The sequence below is a fragment of the Anomaloglossus baeobatrachus genome, chromosome 6 (assembly GCF_048569485.1).
Source record: "Anomaloglossus baeobatrachus isolate aAnoBae1 chromosome 6, aAnoBae1.hap1, whole genome shotgun sequence".
In the NCBI taxonomy this organism is placed as follows: domain Eukaryota; kingdom Metazoa; phylum Chordata; class Amphibia; order Anura; family Aromobatidae; genus Anomaloglossus; species Anomaloglossus baeobatrachus.
This window is the reverse complement of record NC_134358.1, coordinates 141816864-141840085: the sequence shown is the minus strand read 5'-3', so window position 1 is coordinate 141840085 and position 23222 is coordinate 141816864. Positions and strand designations below refer to the sequence as shown.

Here is a 23222-nt window from a genome sequence, read left to right as displayed (position 1 = left end):
TTTATTTGTATGACCCTTAAAATAAGAAGCAGTCAAAAAAGTGAAGGCATAGGGGTTCTCCTTATCCAAAGAAGTTCAGGGTGCAAAAATCAGCCACTAAGGTATTTGTGTTCTGGGATAAGGAGGGCGTGCTGCTAGTGGACTACCTTCAAAAGGGTTCCACCATCATTACAAGGTATTACATTGAACTTTTGGACCAATTGAAGGCAGCTTTGAAGGCCAAAAGATGCAACAAGCTGTCTAAAGGAATCTTGTTCTTGCAAGACAACGCTAACACTGCACAAGCAAAGATGGCAAAACTGGCAGAGCTGGGCTTCCAGCTGGTTGACCACCAACGAGATCTATCTCCCTCCAACTACCATCTGTTTCCAAACCTGAAGAAACACCTCAATGGTACCAAATTTCACAACATTTCTCATGCCATGGCTGCTACGGATGCCTGGTTTGAGGCACAACAAAAATCCTTCTTTTTGTTAGGCCTACAGAACTTGGAATACTGATGTAAGTAGTGTGTTGACATCAGTGGAGAGTATGTGGAATAAATGTAAAGTTTCGTCATCCTATCTTGTTTCTTTTTGCTTATAAGCAAAGACTTATCAGCAGCCCCTCGTACTGAATAACAGCTCTATTGAGTGATATCTTTGTCTGTCTTATGTTGTGTGTTTTTAATATGGCTTTTTTACCATTTAATTAAAAGCTAAGTTGTATTAGTTGTACACTACACTACTGAATAAATTACCATTCAGAAAACATAGGAAAAAAACTCCAAGAAAAATATAGCCTTAGAGTATGACTATCAGACTTACTTAAGTTCGGGGTCCTCTTTGTCTTCTTTACTTGGGAATGCTTTAATGCCACTTTTTCTGGCCCGAGGACAGCCTGACAAACTGTGGATATAATTAAAATTATTAGGATTTCTAATGGTAATTGTAATTGGTCAAAGCCCAAACAGAAAGCTAATTTACCTTCTGTGAGAAGCATAATTTCCAGTGACATGTCCAGATCCATCACAGCCAGGGGTTGGGCACCTGAAAACATGCAGATCCTTGCTGTTAAGGATATAAATGTATTTTTTTTTTCATATTTTTATTCCCCATACTATGTCTAAATAGTATAGTCCTAACAGTTTATACTCATCCACTATATATGTCATTGATACATGATTATAGAAAGGCCCAACAATTGGGACCTCCATAGATGTCAAGACCGGTAGGGCCTGGTCTCTCTCCTTGTGTAGAAGTGAGAGATACACGTACACTCAAACATCGTCTGATGATTACTGATTGTAATGGAGACTAATTACAAACACGCACAGCCGCCTCTCTTTTCGGACAAGGGCTTTCCATTCTCTAGATTTAGGACGGTCCCACCACTTACATTTATATTTAATTTAGATACTGTTTTCAGTAATATGTGAACTGGTAATTAAAATATATGTAACTTATGTAGTTATATAGTTTGAAGGTATCAGTTTTCCCCAATCTCCAGTGAAGGGAGTCACTTTTTTGCAAATTGTACCAGAAGGCTTTGAGAAAGGGGATGTTATTATGGCAGATGGCAACCCTTGGCAATTCTTCTGTCATTTATGTATTCTTTTGTGTGTTTTCCCTTTATATGTATGTCATGTTAAAACGTCTTACCGGAGATGCTTTAAGTAATAGTAATAATGGGAGTACATTTTACTGAGGAGGCAGAAATTGAAAGGCACGCCTGAACCTATGTTTAGTAATGGATGTATGATGTGTGTCACCCCGAGATAAGGGGTACTCAGATCCGGGCCACGGGGTCACTTCTGTGGGTATCACGGTGGTGTGACCCGGTCTGTGATGCCGGGCTCCTCAGTAAGAAGGGGATTAGGTAAGGAAGATTGTCCGTGACGCCACCCGTGGTGTGCGGTGAAGTAACGGAGCACCGCCGCTGCCGGTTAATGGATCACGGGGATGGTGGTGGGCAGCAAGGTGGTGATTTCCCTCCACGGGTAGGGTGTTGGTGTTCCGGAACCCCGGTGAGGTGGTGCAGGGTGGAAATGGAGACGGTCTGAGAGCTGTGCGTCCGGTTGGACCGGGGGATGTTGTTACTCACAGTTCACTTTGCAAGGACATTCACACAGAGCCAGGAGTTAACCAGAAACTGCCGGAGTCCGCAGCCTTCGGTACGTTGGGTGTTAGTGTCCCACACACGGTGCAGCAGCCCCTGTTCTTTCCCTGCAGCCAGGTGCCTCTCTCTCCACTCTCTTTTTCTTTCCTCCTCAGCTGGGAACGGGGAGTCTGCTCCCCTGCAGTGATCTGGGATCTCCTTCCACACCGGCGGGCCACTACCCTGCCCCAGTCACAAAGTCTCTTCCTCACTACCAGCCTGTCCCGGCCCTTTTGGAGCATGCTTCAGAAGCAGCCCAGGAGCTACAACTCCGGGCTCCTCTCCTGTCTCTCTCTTTACACACTCTGCTCCAGCCCCTCCCCTCCTGCTCTGTTTTGCTCTTACACTGGGGGAGGTGGTTTGTCCTGCTGCACTGGGATCAGGTTACCAAGGAGGATTAGCTCTTTCTGTGACAACCTGGCTTTGCCAGGGCGTCACAGATGCTGTTATGAACTGTAGCTTTGAACATGACCAGTCTCTTTCATAATAATTATTTTCTTTGTATTTACTTAAGTGGTGCTACATGTATAAACCTTTCCAGCAAATGTACCCGAAGCTCCTTCCTTATATTGCAGGGGCCGTCTGATTTAGGCCTCCGACACACATCTGTGCCACCGGTATGTGTTTGGTCCGTTTTTGCACGTCCCAGCGGCACGGATACACGTACACCATTGCTACCCTATGGTAGCAGGCACACACATGTAAAACCGCATGGAACGTGTGTCCGTGTGCGTTTGTACGTGTGTGCGTTTTTCTACACGCTGACATGTCCACGTTTTCTCCGGCAGCATGGGTGTCACATGGCCCGCACCCGTACCACACGGATGTAGTGTGGATGCGGTCCCGTGTGACACGGGCCGGAGAAAACACACGTGTCAGTGAAAAAAAATAAAACATTTACTCACCTTCTCCAGCCCTCCTGTCTTTGCCACTGCTGCCACTTTCTGGCGACCGCCTCTCATTATGCTCATTTAATATTCACTGCGGCCGGCAGCAGCAGCAGGGAGACGGCAGGGCTGGAGACCAAAGATCAGCACCACGGACAGCAGTGTGGACCACGTGAGTATGCAAATTACCGGTTCTACGTGTGCTATCGCGGTTAGCACACGTAGAACACACGTAGACCGCCCGTACCCAAGATACGTACTTACCACTAGAGATGAGCGAACCGGTCGCGGTTCGGCTCGAGGTTGGTTCGCCGAACGGACCTCCCATTCGAGTTCGGTTCGTCGAACGTTCGACGAACCGAACTCGAACTGCATAGGAAACAATGGCAGGCAATCACAAACACAGAAAAACACCTAGAAAACACCCTCAAAGGTGTCCAAAAGGTCACAAACAACTCACAACACATGGGAAAGTGACAAGGACATATACTCATGCGAAAACAAAAGAGCTGGACAAGGAAAAAGAGGAGGACACACAGATATATGAGTATATGCAAGGAAACATCGATTCCATTAATGTGCAACTTGAGCCCTGCTCATTCTTGGCTTCCAATCTTGATAAATTGCCTGAGCTCGCCACGTACGTCTTGGGGATCTTGTCGTGTCCTGCAGCCAGCGTTCTCTCGGAACCTGTCTTCAGTGCTGCTGTGGGTCTGCTGGCAGATAAGCACACGTGTCTGTCCACTGACAATGTGGACATGGCTCTCAGAGGACTTTTCTTCCCCTGGGTCAGCCAGGGGACGGGAAAGGCACGCGTATTTTTGAGAGTGCTTCATGCAAAGCATCTTTTTCTTTTTCAAAAGGGAGCTCAACCGATGCCAGTCAAGTGGGGTGTGTGTGGCCCAGTGAGTGGCAACCAGGGAGACTGTGGTTGGAGTCCCCTCGCTGTGTCTCTAAAAGAACCAAGATGAACAAGTCATGGCTCTCAGAGGACTTTTCTTCCCCTGGGTCAGCCAGGGGACGGGAAAGGCACGCGTATTTTTGAGAGTGCTTCATGCAAAGCATCTTTTTCTTTTTCAAAAGGGAGCTCAACCGATGCCAGTCAAGTGGGGTGTGTGTGGCCCAGTGAGTGGAAACGAGGGAGACTGTGGTTGGAGTCCCCTCGCTGTGTCTCTAAAAGAACCAAGATGAACAAGTCATGGCTCTCAGAGGACTTTTCTTCCCCTGGGTCAGCCAGGGGACGGGAAAGGCACGCGTATTTTTGAGAGTGCTTCATGCAAAGCATCTTTTTCTTTTTCAAAAGGGAGCTCAACCGATGCCAGTCAAGTGGGGTGTGTGTGGCTCAGTGAGTGGAAACGAGGGAGACTGTGGTTGGAGTCCCCTCGCTGTGTCTCTAAAAGAACCAAGATGAACAAGTCATGGCTCTCAGAGGACTTTTCTTCCCCTGGGTCAGCCAGGGGACGGGAAAGGCACGCGTATTTTTGAGAGTGCTTCATGCAAAGCATCTTTTTCTTTTTCAAAAGGGAGCTCAACCGATGCCAGTCAAGTGGGGTGTGTGTGGCCCAGTGAGTGGCAACGAGGGAGACTGTGGTTGGAGTCCCCTCGCTGTGTCTCTAAAAGAACCAAGATGAACAAGTCATGGCTCTCAGAGGACTTTTCTTCCCCTGGGTCAGCCAGGGGACGGGAAAGGCACGCGTATTTTTGAGAGTGCTTCATGCAAAGCATCTTTTTCTTTTTCAAAAGGGAGCTCAACCGATGCCAGTCAAGTGGGGTGTGTGTGGCCCAGTGAGTGGAAACGAGGGAGACTGTGGTTGGAGTCCCCTCGCTGTGTCTCTAAAAGAACCAAGATGAACAAGTCATGGCTCTCAGAGGACTTTTCTTCCCCTGGGTCAGCCAGGGGACGGGAAAGGCACGCGTATTTTTGAGAGTGCTTCATGCAAAGCATCTTTTTCTTTTTCAAAAGGGGGCTCAACCGATGCCAGTCAAGTGGGGTGTGTGTGGCCCAGTTAGTGGCAACGAAGGAGACTGTGGTTGGAGTCCCCTCGCTGTGTTTCTAAAAGACCCAAAATAAACAAATCATGGCTCTCAGAGGACTTTTCTTCCCCTGGGTCAGCCAGGGGACGGGAAAGGCGTCTTTTTGAGAGTGCTTCATGCAAAGCATCTTTTTCTTTTTCAAAAGGGAGCTCAACCGATGCCAGTCAAGTGGGGTGTGTGTGGCCCAGTGAGTGGCAACCAGGGAGACTGTGGTTGGAGTCCCCTCGCTGTGTCTCTAAAAGAACCAAGATGAACAAGTCATGGCTCTCAGAGGACTTTTCTTCCCCTGGGTCAGCCAGGGGACGGGAAAGGCACGCGTATTTTTGAGAGTGCTTCATGCAAAGCATCTTTTTCTTTTTCAAAAGGGAGCTCAACCGATGCCAGTCAAGTGGGGTGTGTGTGGCCCAGTGAGTGGCAACGAGGGAGACTGTGGTTGGAGTCCCCTCGCTGTGTCTCTAAAAGAACCAAGATGAACAAGTCATGGCTCTCAGAGGACTTTTCTTCCCCTGGGTCAGCCAGGGGACGGGAAAGGCACGCGTATTTTTGAGAGTGCTTCATGCAAAGCATCTTTTTCTTTTTCAAAAGGGAGCTCAACCGATGCCAGTCAAGTGGGGTGTGTGTGGCCCAGTGAGTGGAAACGAGGGAGACTGTGGTTGGAGTCCCCTCGCTGTGTCTCTAAAAGAACCAAGATGAACAAGTCATGGCTCTCAGAGGACTTTTCTTCCCCTGGGTCAGCCAGGGGACGGGAAAGGCACGCGTATTTTTGAGAGTGCTTCATGCAAAGCATCTTTTTCTTTTTCAAAAGGGAGCTCAACCGATGCCAGTCAAGTGGGGTGTGTGTGGCCCAGTGAGTGGAAACGAGGGAGACTGTGGTTGGAGTCCCCTCACTGTGTCTCTAAAAGAACCAAGATGAACAAGTCATGGCTCTCAGAGGACTTTTCTTCCCCTGGGTCAGCCAGGGGACGGGAAAGGCACGCGTATTTTTGAGAGTGCTTCATGCAAAGCATCTTTTTCTTTTTCAAAAGGGAGCTCAACCGATGCCAGTCAAGTGGGGTGTGTGTGGCCCAGTGAGTGGCAACCAGGGAGACTGTGGTTGGAGTCCCCTCGCTGTGTCTCTAAAAGAACCAAGATGAACAAGTCATGGCTCTCAGAGGACTTTTCTTCCCCTGGGTCAGCCAGGGGACGGGAAAGGCACGCGTATTTTTGAGAGTGCTTCATGCAAAGCATCTTTTTCTTTTTCAAAAGGGAGCTCAACCGATGCCAGTCAAGTGGGGTGTGTGTGGCCCAGTGAGTGGCAACGAAGGAGACTGTGGTTGGAGTCCCCTCGCTGTGTTTTTAAAAGACCCAAAATGAACAAATCATGGCTCTCAGAGGACTTTTCTTCCCCTGGGTCAGCCAGGGGACGGGAAAGGCACGCGTATTTTTGAGAGTGCTTCATGCAAAGCATCTTTTTCTTTTTCAAAAGGGGGCTCAACCGATGCCAGTCAAGTGGGGTGTGTGTGGCCCAGTTAGTGGAAACGAGGGAGACTGTGGTTGGAGTCCCCTCGCTGTGTCTCTAAAAGAACCAAGATGAACAAGTCATGGCTCTCAGAGGACTTTTCTTCCCCTGGGTCAGCCAGGGGACGGGAAAGGCACGCGTATTTTTGAGAGTGCTTCATGCAAAGCATCTTTTTCTTTTTCAAAAGGGAGCTCAACCGATGCCAGTCAAGTGGGGTGTGTGTGGCCCAGTGAGTGGAAACGAGGGAGACTGTGGTTGGAGTCCCCTCGCTGTGTCTCTAAAAGAACCAAGATGAACAAGTCATGGCTCTCAGAGGACTTTTCTTCCCCTGGGTCAGCCAGGGGACGGGAAAGGCACGCGTATTTTTGAGAGTGCTTCATGCAAAGCATCTTTTTCTTTTTCAAAAGGGGGCTCAACCGATGCCAGTCAAGTGGGGTGTGTGTGGCCCAGTGAGTGGCAACGAGGGAGACTGTGGTTGGAGTCCCCTCGCTGTGTCTCTAAAAGAACCAAGATGAACAAGTCATGGCTCTCAGAGGACTTTTCTTCCCCTGGGTCAGCCAGGGGACGGGAAAGGCACGCGTATTTTTGAGAGTGCTTCATGCAAAGCATCTTTTTCTTTTTCAAAAGGGGGCTCAACCGATGCCAGTCAAGTGGGGTGTGTGTGGCCCAGTTAGTGGAAACGAGGGAGACTGTGGTTGGAGTCCCCTCGCTGTGTCTCTAAAAGAACCAAGATGAACAAGTCATGGCTCTCAGAGGACTTTTCTTCCCCTGGGTCAGCCAGGGGACGGGAAAGGCACGCGTATTTTTGAGAGTGCTTCATGCAAAGCATCTTTTTCTTTTTCAAAAGGGAGCTCAACCGATGCCAGTCAAGTGGGGTGTGTGTGGCCCAGTGAGTGGAAACGAGGGAGACTGTGGTTGGAGTCCCCTCGCTGTGTTATACATGCTTTTAGAAGGGCATGACATGGCTTGGAGGTTGACTTTCATAAAATGCAAACTGTTGGCTACCAAAATGCTGCCTTTCCAACAACTGTGGTTATAGGCAATGAGGAACATACTGATGAAGATGAGACGCAGATACCCGATTGGGATGACAACTTAAATATTCGGTCAGGGCAAGAAGAGGCTCGGTCTGAGGGGGAGGGGAGTGCAAACACAACAATTGATGATGAAGTTCTAGATCCCACCTACTGTCAACCCCCAGTCAGGCACTCGAGGAGGTCAACAGAGGCGGTGGAGGAGGATGCAACCGACGACGAAATTACCTTGCGCCTTCCTGGACAGAGTCGGAGCACTGGTAGCACGTCTACAACTGCATCCTCAGCCACCACTCTGCCTATGAGCATTATTCGGGGTGCATCAACAGGTCGCATGGCCTCTAAGCCTTGCCTAGCCTGTTCCTTTTTTGACATAGAAAAAGATCGCCCAAATCATGTGATATGTAAAATTTGTCATGATTCTCTTAGTAGAGGTCAAAACCTCAGCAGTTTGACAACTTCTTCCATGAATCGTCACATGAATAAATATCATAGGTCCCGGTGGGAAGCTCACTGTGCTGCAATGCGGCCTAGCGGAGCGAACCATCCACCGCCCGCCCCTTCCAGTGCATCCGCGCGCTCTTCATCTTCTAGGACTGTGGGGACAGCTGTCACACCTGTTTTTCCACGCAAAACTTCCACCACTGTAACCGCAACAGGCAGTTTGCTTGGTAGGTCGTCAGTTGGTTTGGAAGGGGAAACAAGTGAGTGTGTACAGCTCTCTCAGACATCGATAGCACCTACGTTGGATGAAGGCAACATCATGTCTCCGCCTGCACTTTCCTCACAAACCTGCATTTTTCCAGGGACACCCTACTCAACACCGTCTACACACAGCAGCCAGATCTCTGTCCCTCAGATGTGGTCAAATAAAAGGCCACTTCCTCCGACCCATGACAAAGCTAAGAGGTTGACTCTATCCCTCTGTAAGCTGTTGGCTACCGAAATGCTGCCTTTCCGCCTAGTGGACACACAGGATTTTAGAGACCTTATGTCTGTCGCTGTGCCCCAGTACCAGATGCCTAGTCGCCACTACTTCTCTAAGAAAGGTGTGCCCGCGCTACACCAGCATGTCGCACACAACATCACCGCTTCCTTGAGAAACACTGTGTGTGAACGGGTGCATTTCACCACCGATACTTGGACCAGTAAGCATGGACAGGGACGTTACATGTCGCTGACTGGGCACTGGGTAACTATGTTGATAGATGGTGAAGGGTCTGCTGCACAAGTCTTGCCGTCCCCACGACTTGTGTGTCAATCCTCTGTCTGTCCAAGTTCCGCCACTGCTTCTGCATCCTCCACCTCATCTGGGTCCTCCACCTCCGCCCCAAGCCTGCATGGTCAGGCCACCAGCGTTCTCACTGCGCAGAAGGAATCACGCACCCCTCATTACTATGCTGGCAGCAGAGCGCAACGGCATCAGGCGGTCTTTAGCTTGACATGTCTTGGGAATAAGAGTCACACAGCTGAGGAGTTGTGGTCAGCTCTGCGGTCCGAGTTTAATAAATGGTTGTCTCCACTCAACCTGCAGCCTGGTAAGGCCGTGTGCGACAATGCTGCAAACCTGGGTGCGGCCCTTCGCCTGGGCAAGGTGACACACGTGCCTTGTATGGCTCACGTGTTGAACCTTGTTGTCCAGCAATTTTTAACACACTATCCCGGCCTAGATGGCCTTCTGACCAGGGCACGTAAACTGTCTGCAGTGCTCACTTCCGCCGTTCAACCGCCGCAGCTGAGCGACTTGCATCGCTCCAGAAGTCTTTCGGCCTGCCGGTTCATCGCCTGAAATGCGATGTGGCGACACGCTGGAATTCAACTCTCCACATGTTACAGCGACTGTGGCAGCACCGGCGAGCCCTGGTGCAATACGTCATGATGTATAGCCTGGGCCAACGAGATGCAGAAGTGGGGCAGATCACCCTGATGGAGTGATCTCAGATCAAGGACCTATGCACCGTTCTGCACAGTTTCGACATGGCGACGAATGTTTAGCGCTGACAATGCCATTATCAGCATGACGATTACAGTCATTTACATGCTGGAGCACACGCTAAACACTATTCGGAGTCAGGGGGTGGGACAACAGGAAGGGGAGGAACTACAGGAGGATTCATATGCGCAAGACACAACAACATCACCAAGGTCCAGACGTTCATCATCACCAACGCGGCAGGCATGGGACCATGGGGGACAGGGATCAACAAGGGCGCATGGTAGCAGGCGAGATGTTGAGGAAGGTGCAGGAGGACATGAAGATATGGAGGACGAACTGTCCATGGACATGGAAGACTCAGCGGATGAGGGAGACCTTGGTCAAAATTCAGTTGAAAGAGGTTGGGGGGAGATGTCAGAGGAAGAAAGAACGGTTAGCACCTCTATGCCACAAACACAGCGTGGACTTGGTCCGCATGGCTGCGCAAGACACATGAGTGCCTTCTTGTTGCACTACCTCCAACATGACCCTCGGATTGTCAAAATTAGAAGTGATGATGACTACTGGCTTGCCACACTATTAGATCCCCGGGACAAGTCCAAATTTTGTGACATAATTCCACACATAGAAAGGGACGCACGTATGCTGGAGTATCAGCATAAGCTGTTACTCGATCTTAGCTCGGCTTTTACACCAAACAACCGTGCAGGTGAAGGGAGTGATTCTCCCAGTTGTAACTTGACAAACATGGGACGGCATCGTCATCTTCAACAGTCTACCCGTACCAGTAGGACCGTATCTGGTGCTGGTGACAGCAATTTTATGGAATATTTTCATAATTTTTTTAGACCCTCCTTTGCAAGGCCACCAGAGACAACAAGTCTGACACATAGTCAACGGATGGAGAGGATGATACAGGAGTATCTCCAAATGAACATCGATGCAATGACTTTGCAAATGGAGCCTTGCTCCTTTTGGGCTTCAAATCTAGAAAAATTGACAGAGCTCTCCAGTTACGCCTTGGAGATTTTGTCGTGTGCAGCTGCCAGCGTTGTCTCTGAACGTGTCTTCTTCAGTGCTGCTGGGTGTGTGCTGACAGATAAGCGCACGCGTCTGTCCAGTGACAATGTGGACACACTGACGTTCATCAAAATGAACAAGTCATGGATCCAGAAGGAATTTACTACCCCTGTGTCATCCTGGGGAGAGTAAATGCTTGTGGATTTGGAATGTGCTTGATGCAAATCAAAACATCCTGTTTGCAACTAGGGCACAAGTGCTGCCACTGATGGGGTGTCTGTGTGCCCAATGTTGGGAAAAAAGGTAGACTCCGCTTGGAGTAACCCTTGCTTGATGTGTTTTTTAAAAATGATACAAGATGAACAGATCTGAAGGCAAGATGAAGGCAACATCATGTCTCCGCCTGCACTTTTCTCACAAACCTGCATTTTTCCAGGGACACCCTACTCAACACCGTCTACAGACAGCAGCCAGATCTCTTTCCCTCAGATGTGGTCAAATAAAAGGCCACTTACTGCGACCCATGACAAAGCTAAGTTGTTGACTCTATCCCTCTGTAAGCTGTTGGCTACCGAAATGCTGCCTTTACGCGTAGTGGACACACAGGATTTTACAGACCTTATGTCTGTCGCTGTGCCCCAGTACCACATGCCCAATCACCACTGCTTCTCCAAGAAAAGCATGCCCGCGCTACACCAGCATGTCGCACACAACATCACCACTTCCTTGAGAAAATCTGTGTGCGACAGGGTGCATTTCAACACAGATACTTGGACCAGTAAGCATAGACAGGGTCATTACATGTCACTGACTGGGCACTGGCAAACTATGGTGAGAGATGGAGAAGGGTCTGCTGTACAAGTCTTGCCGTCCCCACGAATTGTTTCAATCCTTGTTCTGTATGTAGAAGTTAATACACTGCTTCTGCCTCTTCAACCTCGTGTGGGTCCTCTACCTTGGCGCAAACCCTGTGTGGTCAGGCCACCCTTCCTTGCAACTGCGCACAAGGACTACCACACACCTCCTTACTATGCTGGCAGCAGAGCTCAATGCCATCAGGCGGTCAAAGCTTTACTTTGAAATGTATGGGAAATGTGAGTCACACCGCTATTACAGAGAATAGTAGTCAGGCAGGGTCAAAACATTAATTGAGGAACAGGAACAGAATGGGACGGCCAGGAAAGAATCAGAAAACAAGCAGAGTTGAAATGCGTATCGGCCAACAAGGTACATAAACAGCAAGCAGGAAAAGTAGTCAGGTAACAAGCACACAAAATCATAAAACTGAACTGGGGGTAAAATTAACCAGAGGTTCATAGCTATGTCTGGCAGTGGTCTGCAGACAGGATGGGCATAAAAAAGGGTGTGGTGTCTTCCCATTGGTTGTAGCTGAATGATGGTATTTCATCTGTGAGATACCCACCAGCTACATTCAGCCAGAGATTCTGCATCTGTCAAGGTAATGCAGCCCAGTGGGTGAGCATAACCTGCGTCCACCTGCGCCGCTGGCATCGACTACTCTCACATCATCAGCACTATTCATGAAAGGAACACGTTGTCACCTGGCAACCGGAGTACAAATTGACGGAGCGGACTACGTTGGTGACTTAACAGCCGTGTGCGGCAATGATGCAAACCTGGCTGCGGGCCATCCTCAGGGCAATGTGACACACGTGCCTTTTAGGGCTCACGTGTTGAACCGAATTCGCCAGCAATTTTTAAAACACCATCACGGCCTACATGGCCTTGTGCAGTGGGCACGCTCGCTATGTGCTCACTTCCATCGTGCGCACACAGCAGCTCAACAACTTTCATCACTCCGGAAGTCTTAGGGTCTGGCAGTTAAACGCCGTAAATGCGATGTTTCGACACGCAGGAATTGGAATCTGCACATGTTGCAGCGTGTGTGGCAGCACCGCAGAGCCCTGCTGAAATACGGTAAGACATATAGCCTGGGATAACTTGATCCAGAGGTGGTGCAGATCACGCTGCTGGAGTGGTGTCAGATCAAGGACCTATGCACCCTGCTACACAGTTTTGAAATGTCGACGAAGATGTTTAGCACTGGCAATGTCATTCTCAGCGTGACAATTCTGGTCATCTACATGATGGAGCACACTGTAATTATTATTCTGAGTCAGGTGTTGGGACAAGAGGAAGGGGAGGAAGTACAGGAGGAGTCATATGCGGAAGGGATAACAAGATCTACGAGGTCCAGATGGTCAGCGGCACCTATGCGGCATTCATGGTGAGGGAGAGGGATTAACAAGGGCGCATAGTATCAGCAAAAAGTGTTGATGAAAGTCCAGGAGCCCATGAAGAAATGGAGGACGAACTGGCGATGGGCATGGAAGACTCAGCAGATGAGTGAGAGCTTGCTCACATTTCGGTTGTGCGAGGTTGTGGGTAGAGGGCAGAGGAAGGATGCACGATTCTCACCTCTCTGCCACCAACACACCAAGGACTTGGTCCTCCTGGATGCACAAGACACATGAGCGCCTTCTTGCTGCACTACCTACATGACCCTCGGATTGTATGAATTTGAACTAATCCTGAATACTGGGTTGCCACACTGTTAGATCCCCGGTACAAGACAAAATTTGGCGAACTAATTCCTGCCATAGAAATAGACGCACGTATACAGGAGTATCTGCAGAATGTGGTACGCAATCTTAGATCTACTTGTCCACTAAACACCAGTGCTGCACAGAGTGAATCTCAACGCTTTGTCATGGATAGGAGGAAATGGTCTTTTACTTGTCCACATCGGAGGGACCGAGGGATGGCTGCTGTGCTGAGATGGCGTTGAGTACGGTGTCCCTGCACAGTTGCACTTTTGGTCATATCCCAAAATGAGTTGAAAAAGGACAGATGCTGTTGGAAAGGGGAACAGGTGTGTTGGAAAGGGGAAAAAAGTTTTGGTCCGTGGATTTGGTGGTTAAGCAACTGTAACATTTGCTGAAGAAACAACATCTGTTACAGTGGGACTGGCAGATTTGGATAAAGTGGTATATAATCTGTGACCGCTATATAACGAAAATTAATAAGAAAAGAAAGAGAAAGGTATATATCCCCATCAGCAGTCAGTGTCCACCGTGCTCCCAGTTGGAAAAGGAGAGGTTGGCAACTTGAAGGTTTGGTGGAGGATACAGAGCTGTGTGGCTATGAAACTAATAGTAGCCTGAACCGAGTTAGACGCCATTCGGATCTGGAGACTGTGAGCCCTGTTAGCGTCACAGGGTCCACATGCCCACCCAGCCCAGGAACTCCCTGTTAACAACACAGGGGCCATTGAGTACGCTGACCATGTGCGTAGGGGCCACACCTGTGGACAGCAGGCGCATCAGCAGCAGCAGGCCTGTTAATGCCACTGGGCTGCACAAGCAGGACTGTTAGGACAGGAGCTGGTCTTAACCGTTCTGCGTTACCAACTGTGGTGGTGGCCTGCATCCACCACCCGATCCCTGCCTACCTCTGGCCTAAAGCCGCAATGGGTTCAACACATGGAGGTGTGCTCTTTCGGAGCATAATAGAAGACTGCGCACCTCCTTGTTGGCTCCAGCCCCTTTTATAACCTGGGTCCGCCCCAAACCAGGGTGAACCACAATGCACCTCCTGGAGACAAAAGTAGAGTGACACGTCATGAGTGGCATAACTAGCGTCCTATTTGGAAACGCAACTTCAATGATGACCTCATGGCTGCCATGACCCAAACACCTCACCAGTCATCGTCTGAGCATCAATAATGCGGTGACAAGTCATAGGTGTGGGCCTCTGCAAGCCATTTGGGAGGACACCTGATGCCCTGTGGTCTATATGGGACCCCCACATCAGGGCCAGGGCCAAAGAGTTCATTACCGGACCTAGTCTCTGATGCAGGAAGTGCCTGAGCATGCTCAGTAGCATGAAATACAGTCTCTGAAAAAAGACTATCAGCTTTAGCATGGTGTCTATGCCCAAAACAGGACTTAGACCCGGCACGGAATGCAAGCACCTGTGCAAAGAGGCTTTTCACACTTAGTGTGGGAGCATGCGCTGTATCCCGAAATGAAAACTTAGCGTCAGGAATGGCACAGTCAGGCTGAGCATACTCACTAGGCGAAACACTGTAATTATGCTGCAGCTGGGGTACATCGGCACACGCATGCGCACTAGCTGCCTCTCCACACTTAGACGTGGAGGGGAAATTTGTCTTGGAGATGCTGTCTATGAACAGAAGGAAAAGCTAAAGGAAGCCTGACTTTCTATCCCTCCGAATTATGAAATGCAGCAATGAATTCCATGAGTTTGCTATAACGTTAGCGTAGCAAAATGTGCATGAGGGTGTGATGTAGAGGTGCTAGAAATAGCTTGTCACCAGTGGGGCACTAATGGAATACAACAGCCAGTTCTATGATGCCACAAAATGGCAGTATTTTGTGCTATCATTATAGCTTATTAAAAACAGAGCACGAGGTTGTCATGCAGAGGTGCTGCACATAGATTTGCAGTAGTGTGAATTGACAAAAGTACAATAGCCACGTTTAGGATACAACTAGGTACAGTTAGTGTTTGCTAGTAAAATTGCTTAGTTTAAAAAAGTTGTAGTGTGCAATGCAGGCAGACGTGCTATGCAAATGTCTTTGCACTAGTGGGACTATAGCAAAGTCCAATAGCCACGTATAGGATGCCACTAGGTACACTGAGTGTGTGCTAGTATAATGGCTTCGTTATAATTTGTTGGAGTGTGCAACGCAGGCAGATGCGCTCTGCAAATGTCTTGGCACTAGTGGGACTATAGCAAAGTCCAATAGCCACGTATAGGATGCCACTAGGTACACTGTGTGTTTGCTAGTATAATGGATGAGTTTAAAAAAGATAGAGTGTGCAATGCAGGCAGACGTGCTGCAAATAACGTTCCAATACTGTGAATTGACAAAAGTACAATAGCCACGTTTAGGATACAACTAGGTACAGTGAGTGTTTGCTAGTATAATGGCTTCGTTATAATTAGTTGGAGTGTGCAACGCAGGCAGATGCGCTCTGCAAATGTCTTGGCACTAGTGGGACTATAGCAAAGTCCAATAGCCACGTATAGGATGCCACTAGGTACACTGACTGTTTGGTAGTATAATGGCTGAGTTTAAAAAAGTTAGAGTGTGCAATGCAGGCAGACGTGCTGCAAATAACGTTCCAATACTGTGAATTGACAAAAGTACAATAGCCACGTTTAGGATGCCACTAGGTACAGTGAGTGTTTGCTAGTATAATGGCTGAGTTTAAAAAAGTTAGAGTGTGCAATGCAGGCAGACGTGCTGCAAATAACGTTCCAATACTGTGAATTGACAAAAGTACAATAGCCACGTTTAGGATGCCACTAGGTACACTGACTGTTTGCTAGTATAATGGCTGAGTTTAAAAAAGTTAGAGTGTGCAATGCAGGCAGACGTGCTGCAAATAACGTTCCAATACTGTGAATTGACAAAAGTACAATAGCCACGTATAGGATGCCACTAGGTACACTGACTGTTTGCTAGTATAATGGCTGAGTTTAAAAAAGTTAGAGTGTGCAATGCAGGCAGACGTGCTGCAAATAACGTTCCAATACTGTGAATTGACAAAAGTACAATAGCCACGTTTAGGATGCCACTAGGTACACTGACTGTTTGCTAGTATAATGGCTGAGTTTAAAAAAGTTAGAGTGTGCAATGCAGGCAGACGTGCTGCAAATAACGTTCCAATACTGTGAATTGACAAAAGTACAATAGCCACGTTTAGGATGCCACTAGGTACACTGACTGTTTGGTAGTATAATGGCTGAGTTTAAAAAAGTTAGAGTGTGCAATGCAGGCAGACGTGCTGCAAATAACGTTCCAATACTGTGAATTGACAAAAGTACAATAGCCACGTTTAGGATGCCACTAGGTACACTGACTGTTTGGTAGTATAATGGCTGAGTTTAAAAAAGTTAGAGTGTGCAATGCAGGCAGACGTGCTGCAAATAACGTTCCAATACTGTGAATTGACAAAAGTACAATAGCCACGTTTAGGATGCCACTAGGTACACTGACTGTTTGGTAGTATAATGGCTGAGTTTAAAAAAGTTAGAGTGTGCAATGCAGGCAGACGTGCTGCAAATAACGTTCCAATACTGTGAATTGACAAAAGTACAATAGCCACGTTTAGGATACAACTAGGTACAGTGAGTGTTTGCTAGTATAATGGCTGAGTTTAAAAAAGTTAGAGTGTGCAATGCAGGCAGACGTGCTGCAAATAACGTTCCAATACTGTGAATTGACAAAAGTACAATAGCCACGTTTAGGATGCCACTAGGTACACTGACTGTTTGCTAGTATAATGGCTGAGTTTAAAAAACTTGGAGTGTGCAATGCAGGCAGATGTGCTCTGCAAATGTCTTGGCACTAGTGGGACTATAGCAAAGTCCAATAGCCACGTATAGGATGCCACTAGGTACACTGAGTGTGTGCTAGTATAATGGCTTCGTTATAATTAGTTGGAGTGTGCAACGCAGGCAGATGCGCTCTGCAAATGTCTTGGCACTAGTGGGACTATAGCAAAGTCCAATAGCCACGTATAGGATGCCACTAGGTACACTGAGTGTTTGCTAGTATAATGGCTTCGTTATAATTAGTTGGAGTGTGCAACGCAGGCAGATGCGCTCTGCAAATGTCTTGGCCCTAGTGGGACTATAGCAAAGTCCAATAGCCACGTATAGGATGCCACTAGGTACACTGAGTGTTTGCTAGTATAATGGCTTAGTTATAATGAGTTGGAGTGTGCAACGCAGGCAGATGCGCTCTGCAAATGTCTTGGCACTAGTGGGACTATAGCAAAGTCCAATAGCCACGTATAGGATGCCACTAGGTACACTGAGTGTTTGCTAGTATAATGGCTTCGTTATAATTAGTTGGAGTGTGCAACGCAGGCAGATGTGCTCTGCAAATGTCTTTGCACTAGTGGGACTATAGCAAAGTCCAATAGCCACAGATAGGATGCCACTAGGTACACTGAGTGTTTGCTAGTATAATGGCTTACTTAGAATGAGTTGGAGTGTGCAGAGGACAAGAGGGTACAGTGGCAGGATTGTGGTGCTCTGGGTAGAGGAATGGAAGCCTGCCTTTCTATTCCCTCCTAATGGTGAAATGCAGGGAGGAAATCCCTGACCTGGGCTACACAGACGCTGTTGCTGTTTGCAGGACCTTTCACCTATGGCTCTCTGACCCTGCCGGTACGAGCCCTTAAAAGGACTGCTAGAATGTGCTCTCCCTAAGCTGTCTAACGCTGTGTATGCAGCGCATACAGCTGTATCGGCGATAGGACAAAGGACGGAACTGCGACAGTGATGTCTGACACCAAAGACGCAGAAGGCAGATAATGGCGATCGTGAAGAAAATGTCCGGTTTTATAATGCAGGGACATGTGACATGCAGATCCTATCACACATGCCGTTGCTTCTCTGGCTCAAAGTCCACTTAGGTGTGTGTGTGTCTGTGATTGGCTGACATGCTGGCCAGCCCCACAAGACGCGCGCGCTTAGGGAAGGAAGACAAGAAAAAAAAAAAAAAAAATGGCGATCGCCATTATAGAAACAGCAGTGATCTGAAGGCGCTGTTCACGCACACTATACACTGAAATGTGATAATAGTTTGATTCACAGAGTGACTTACACTATTACAGCAGAAACCAAGCTAAGATTTAGCTGTTTTTTGGCTGCTAGAACCGTTCTCGAACGTTTCTAGAACTATCGAGCTTTTGCAAAAAGCTCGAGTTCTAGTTCGATCTAGAACATGCCCCAAAATCACTCGAGCCTAGAACTGGAGAACCACGAACCACGAACCGCGCTCAACTCTACTTACCACACGCAACACGCAGGGTAAATACGTGTCTTGCAGCACGTGCGTGTTTTAATGGAAGTGTGTTTCAGGCCTTATACAGCTGACACCTCATAGTGACTGCTGAAATGATGAGGTGACGATGGTGTTATCTTGGCAGTTAGGGTCTACTGAAGGTGCTCATGCCCACCATGCTTGTGCCCTTCTGAACTACAGCCTATGGCCATAAGGCATCAGTAGTTATGCAGTTGCCTGTGTAATACTAAAGTATTGTAGTGCAATGTATCAACAATTAATAAGTGTCAAGTTTAATAGGGCTAATACAAAATGTAAAAAAGTTAAAGAATAAAACCTTAAAGAAAATATAAAATTCAACCCTTTTCACAAAACTTAAATAGCAAAATCTAAAAGATAAAAAAAAATCCATATTTGGTATTGCCTTGTGTGTATTTGTGCGATTAATTAAAACATGGAAAAATGGGAAAAAAATCAAAGTGGCAAAGTCACTTTTTTCAATTTCTTCAACTCCCTGGAAAAATGGGGTAGAAAAAAAATCAGAAAGTCGTGTATACCACAAAATGATACCAATAAAAATTGTGTATGTGCCTACTGAAGATAAATTTTGGGGCGTAATAATGTGCCTTGAATACTCATGCTCAGTTTTGTTTTCGTGAAACAAGCTGTAGATTTTATTGATATAATTTTAGGGAATACACAACTTATTGATTTTATTCAATTTCTTAAGTAAGTTGGAGACATTGGTATATAAATTTGGCGCAGAAGGAGAAGCAAGACACTTCTTAGTACGGGATATTTCTTTGAAATTGGTGCAAATAGGATATCATTGAAGTCCAAAGGCATCCACAAAGCCATGTAATAATATAATATCTGCATCATTCTGCTTTCATCTAATGTATCATATATATTCTCCACAGAAGCAACGGATCATCCTGAAAAGTCTTGGTCAAGCCAACAGTCTGAAACGTTGCATGCCTGTGGGATAAAGGTCATACATTTAGGATGAAGCAGGGGTGCTGGAAATAATCCTTCATTTTTATAAAAATTTTGTGTGACTTACTAAACTAATTTTACAAAAAACTAACATTATATAATTATTTTCCAATCTTATTTCCAGTTTTTACACCTAATATGTTTTAATTTACAGTAATTTAATTAAATAATTGAAAGTTTGATTTTGTTTTTTAACTATTGTTGGTAATAGCTTTATATAACATTAAAGGGAGTCCATCACAAAGTTTTTGCCACCTAGTCTGAGAGCAGCATAATGTAGGGGCAGAGACTCTGATTCCAACAATGGGTCACTTACTGGGCTGCTTAGTGTAGTATTGATAAAGTCACTAATTAATCAGCAGTAGATTATCATTACAGGACTACTTGTCCTGCTGCCAGGTAGTCCAGCATATTCATGAGCTCTGTCTAACTGCTAGAGCTGCAGCAAAGAAAATATTGATTTTTATAAAAATGACAGCAAACAGCCCAGTAAGTGACACATCGCTGGATTCTCTGTGTCTACATTATGGTAGGAAAACCCTCATGACAGATTCCATTTAACAACAGTCATTTTCTAAATAAAAAATATCAGAAAAAATTAGCCATAGTTAACACCTGTTCACAATACTAATGCACCCCAGGATGCACCAGGCCCCCATAATAAAAGGAAGAGGCAGCACAAATACAAAATGTTTATAAAGTAACTACTCACATGTCTACCATTCATGAAGGGGGCTGTCTATCATTCTAAATGCAGACAGATAAGGCTTGTATCAGCTGTCGATCACACAGACGCATGTAGTGCACCAGTGTTGGCTTACAGCCTATTAGTCACCTTCATATTATTACATCAGGTGGGGTGCCCCACACTCTATAAGTGCACTCCACAGGATCAGACAATCCAATTCCCCTCCACCAGCTCTATAGGGTTTGGCTGCATTATTAAAAAAATGGAAAAATACTTGGGGTATTGGTTGATGGGTGATATTTTGGCCAAAATGTGCAAACTCGCCATCCATGTCAAAAGTCCTCATTGTCTTCAGTGTCCCTACTGTCACGCTGTACAAAGGCTAGTAGGACGCAGTACAGCGTAATCCCCACTAGGTGGCAGCAGAGTAGTGAAGAAGAGACACAGAAATATTGTAACGGAAAGACAGCTGAAGTACAGCAGAGTAACTTCAGCAATGTTAACCCTAGAACGCATACCTGGGGCCTCGCAGGCCTGCTAGGTCATTTGTTTTCTATGGTAGATTGAATTGCTTGCTCGTTCTAGGGTTAACAGGCAAGCCACCAGGAGGCAATAGAGTAGTGAAACAGTCAGGGTCTAGCCAGGAAAGTCGAGTCACTGCAAAGGGGGATCAATATCAAAGTCAGAAAGCAGAACCGAGTCAGAAGCCGGGAGATCAGGTATGCAGAGGGAAACACAAACAACAGACAGGAGAGGGAAGTCAAGGTCTGGGACAGGCAGACAAACGGGGGAGGGTCAAAGTCAGGACACAGTAGCAGGGAGGCAGAACAGATCGGGAACTCTCGCCAGAGCCAGAATACATGCTGCAAGGCAGAGATATCACTGGCACTGAGCCATAGGTAGAGAGGCAATATATAGCGTCCTGGGATCCAGAACAAGGCAACGGAAGTTACCCCCTGACATGACCAGGCCAGAGCTGGGTGTAACCTGTATCATGACACCTACACTAAAACTTAAAAGCAATCAAATGAAAATTACATTAAATTCAAAAAACATAATGGTAAAAAGGCCGCCGAATTTACCAATATCAAGTTACAGTGCACCACAGGATCCAGCAGACCCATCAAAAATGGCGGAGGCAGCGCAGATGCAAAACACATATTAAATAACCACTCAAAAACTGAGCATACATGTAGGGGTGGCTGCCTATTATTCTAAATGCACTTGTGGTACACTTATAGAGTACTTGCAGCCCTCCTGACCTATGGGCATAACCAATAAGGCTAGGTTCACATTTCCGTCAATTTGTATCAGTCACAATTCGTGGCTCTGGTAAACAACGGAATCCGTTTGGTGGATTCCGTTGCTCCCATAGACTTGTATGAGCGGCGGATTGTGACTGATGATGCTGCATTGCATCCTCCGCCCGACTGATCAGTCATGGAATGACTGACCGTCGGGCGGCAGGATCGCAGAGTGTAACTTTTTTTGAGCAGCGCAATCCGTAGGCTTTCGCTGTGCATGCTCTCTCTGGCTCCCTGCACACGTAACCAGGGTACACATCGGGTTACTAGGCAAAGCGCTTTGCTTAGTAACCCGATATTTACCCTGGCTACGTGTGCAGGGAGCCAGCGCTAAGCGGTGTATGCTGGTAACCAAGGTAAATATCGGGTAACCAAGCAAAGTGCTATGCTTAGTTACCCGATATTTACCCTGGCTACGTGTGCAGGGAGCCCGACACTTCCCCACTTGGCTCCGCCCCCTCCTGCACTCCGCATGTACACATGCGTACCCACAGACACACACACACACTCACCTGTCCCCAGCCATTCAGTCCGCGGCACTGACTTCCTCAGAGCCATGGCCCCACTCGGCTCCACCCACCCGGCACTCCGCCACCCGCACACATTCTTGGCGGCCGAGCGTTCAGCTGATCACTCGGCGGCCGGCTGCTGTGAGCGATTAGCTGATCACCCGGCGGCCAGCTGCTGTGAGCTATCAGCTGATCACCTGGCGGCCGGCTGCTGTGAGCGATCAGCTGATCGTTCTCTCTTTTACAACGGAGTCCGACAATGAATTCTAATTCTTGTCATCCGTTGTACAACGCATCAGTCACAAGCGTCAAGCAATGCATGTTACTGATGGAAAACAACGGAAATGTGAACATAGCCTAAGCTGTAAGCCAGCATGGTGCACCATATCTGTGTGACTGGCGTCCTATACAAGCCATTTCCGTGTGCATTTCAAATGTTAAGTAAATACCATCACCTTGAGTGGTGGCTTGAAAGTGTTTTTTTTAGCAATATTTTGCTCCTGTGTTACCATCGCCTTTATCATGCTGCATCCTTTGGTGCATTAGTATTGTGACCAGGTACTAGTACATATACTGTAGTAGTTTTTCTGGAATGTTTTTCAGATTTGATGTCTTTTTCATTGAATATTTCTTTCATTTTTTAATAATTTGGAATCTGTCACAAGCTTTGGGCTACCCCATCTGAGAGCAGCATGATATAGGAGCAGAGACTGATTCCAGTGATATGTCACTTACTTTACTGGGTCCTGCAGTTTTGATGAAAAATATATTCATTTACTGCAGATTTACAAATTCTCTGAATGCTGAGCTCTGTATAACCCCACCTACCGCATTGGTTAGCGGCTTTTTGTGTATATTATAAATAGGCAGAAAGCTGCCAATCACTGATGGGTTGGGGTTAGACTACCTAGCAGCAGGTTTATTAGCCCTCTAGTGATGATCTCCTGCTGATAAAACAGTGATTTTATGAAACCTACACTAAAGAGACCAATAAGTGACATCTCTGGAATCAGGATCTCTGTCTCTACATCACACTGCTCTCACATTAGGTAGCAAAGATCTGATGACAAATTCCCTTAAACAGATTTGCAGAATTTTTTAAGCAATACAGATATAGCATCGACAACCAAGTTAACTTTAAAGTGCTGAGCATAATATACAGATACTATTACCTATATATGCTTAGCATTTATAAGGGACAGTGAAAAGTATCATATACAGTACATATAAATGTTACCACGTACTTAAGTTCTTGGGAATTTGCAGCCATAAGAGACTTCAAGGTCTTGTCAGCCAGTGGGCAACCAGAGACACTGTGGAGAAGGCAACAATA

General features: G+C 47.0%; 1 protein-coding gene across 3 annotated transcripts in view; it reads right to left on the bottom strand.

Annotated features, from left to right (window-relative positions):
- The window catches only part of ST18 (ST18 C2H2C-type zinc finger transcription factor), a 479266-nt gene that overhangs the window by 62977 nt on the left and 393067 nt on the right, over positions 1-23222 (bottom strand). For all 3 annotated transcript variants that reach the window (XM_075353275.1, XM_075353277.1, XM_075353278.1), the window contains 3 exons: positions 23134-23202; positions 966-1028; positions 807-887 (listed from right to left, as the gene is read on the bottom strand). In XM_075353275.1, coding sequence (XP_075209390.1) covers positions 807-887; positions 966-1028; positions 23134-23202 — 213 coding nt within the window. The remainder of the gene's footprint in view (positions 1-806; positions 888-965; positions 1029-23133; positions 23203-23222) is intronic.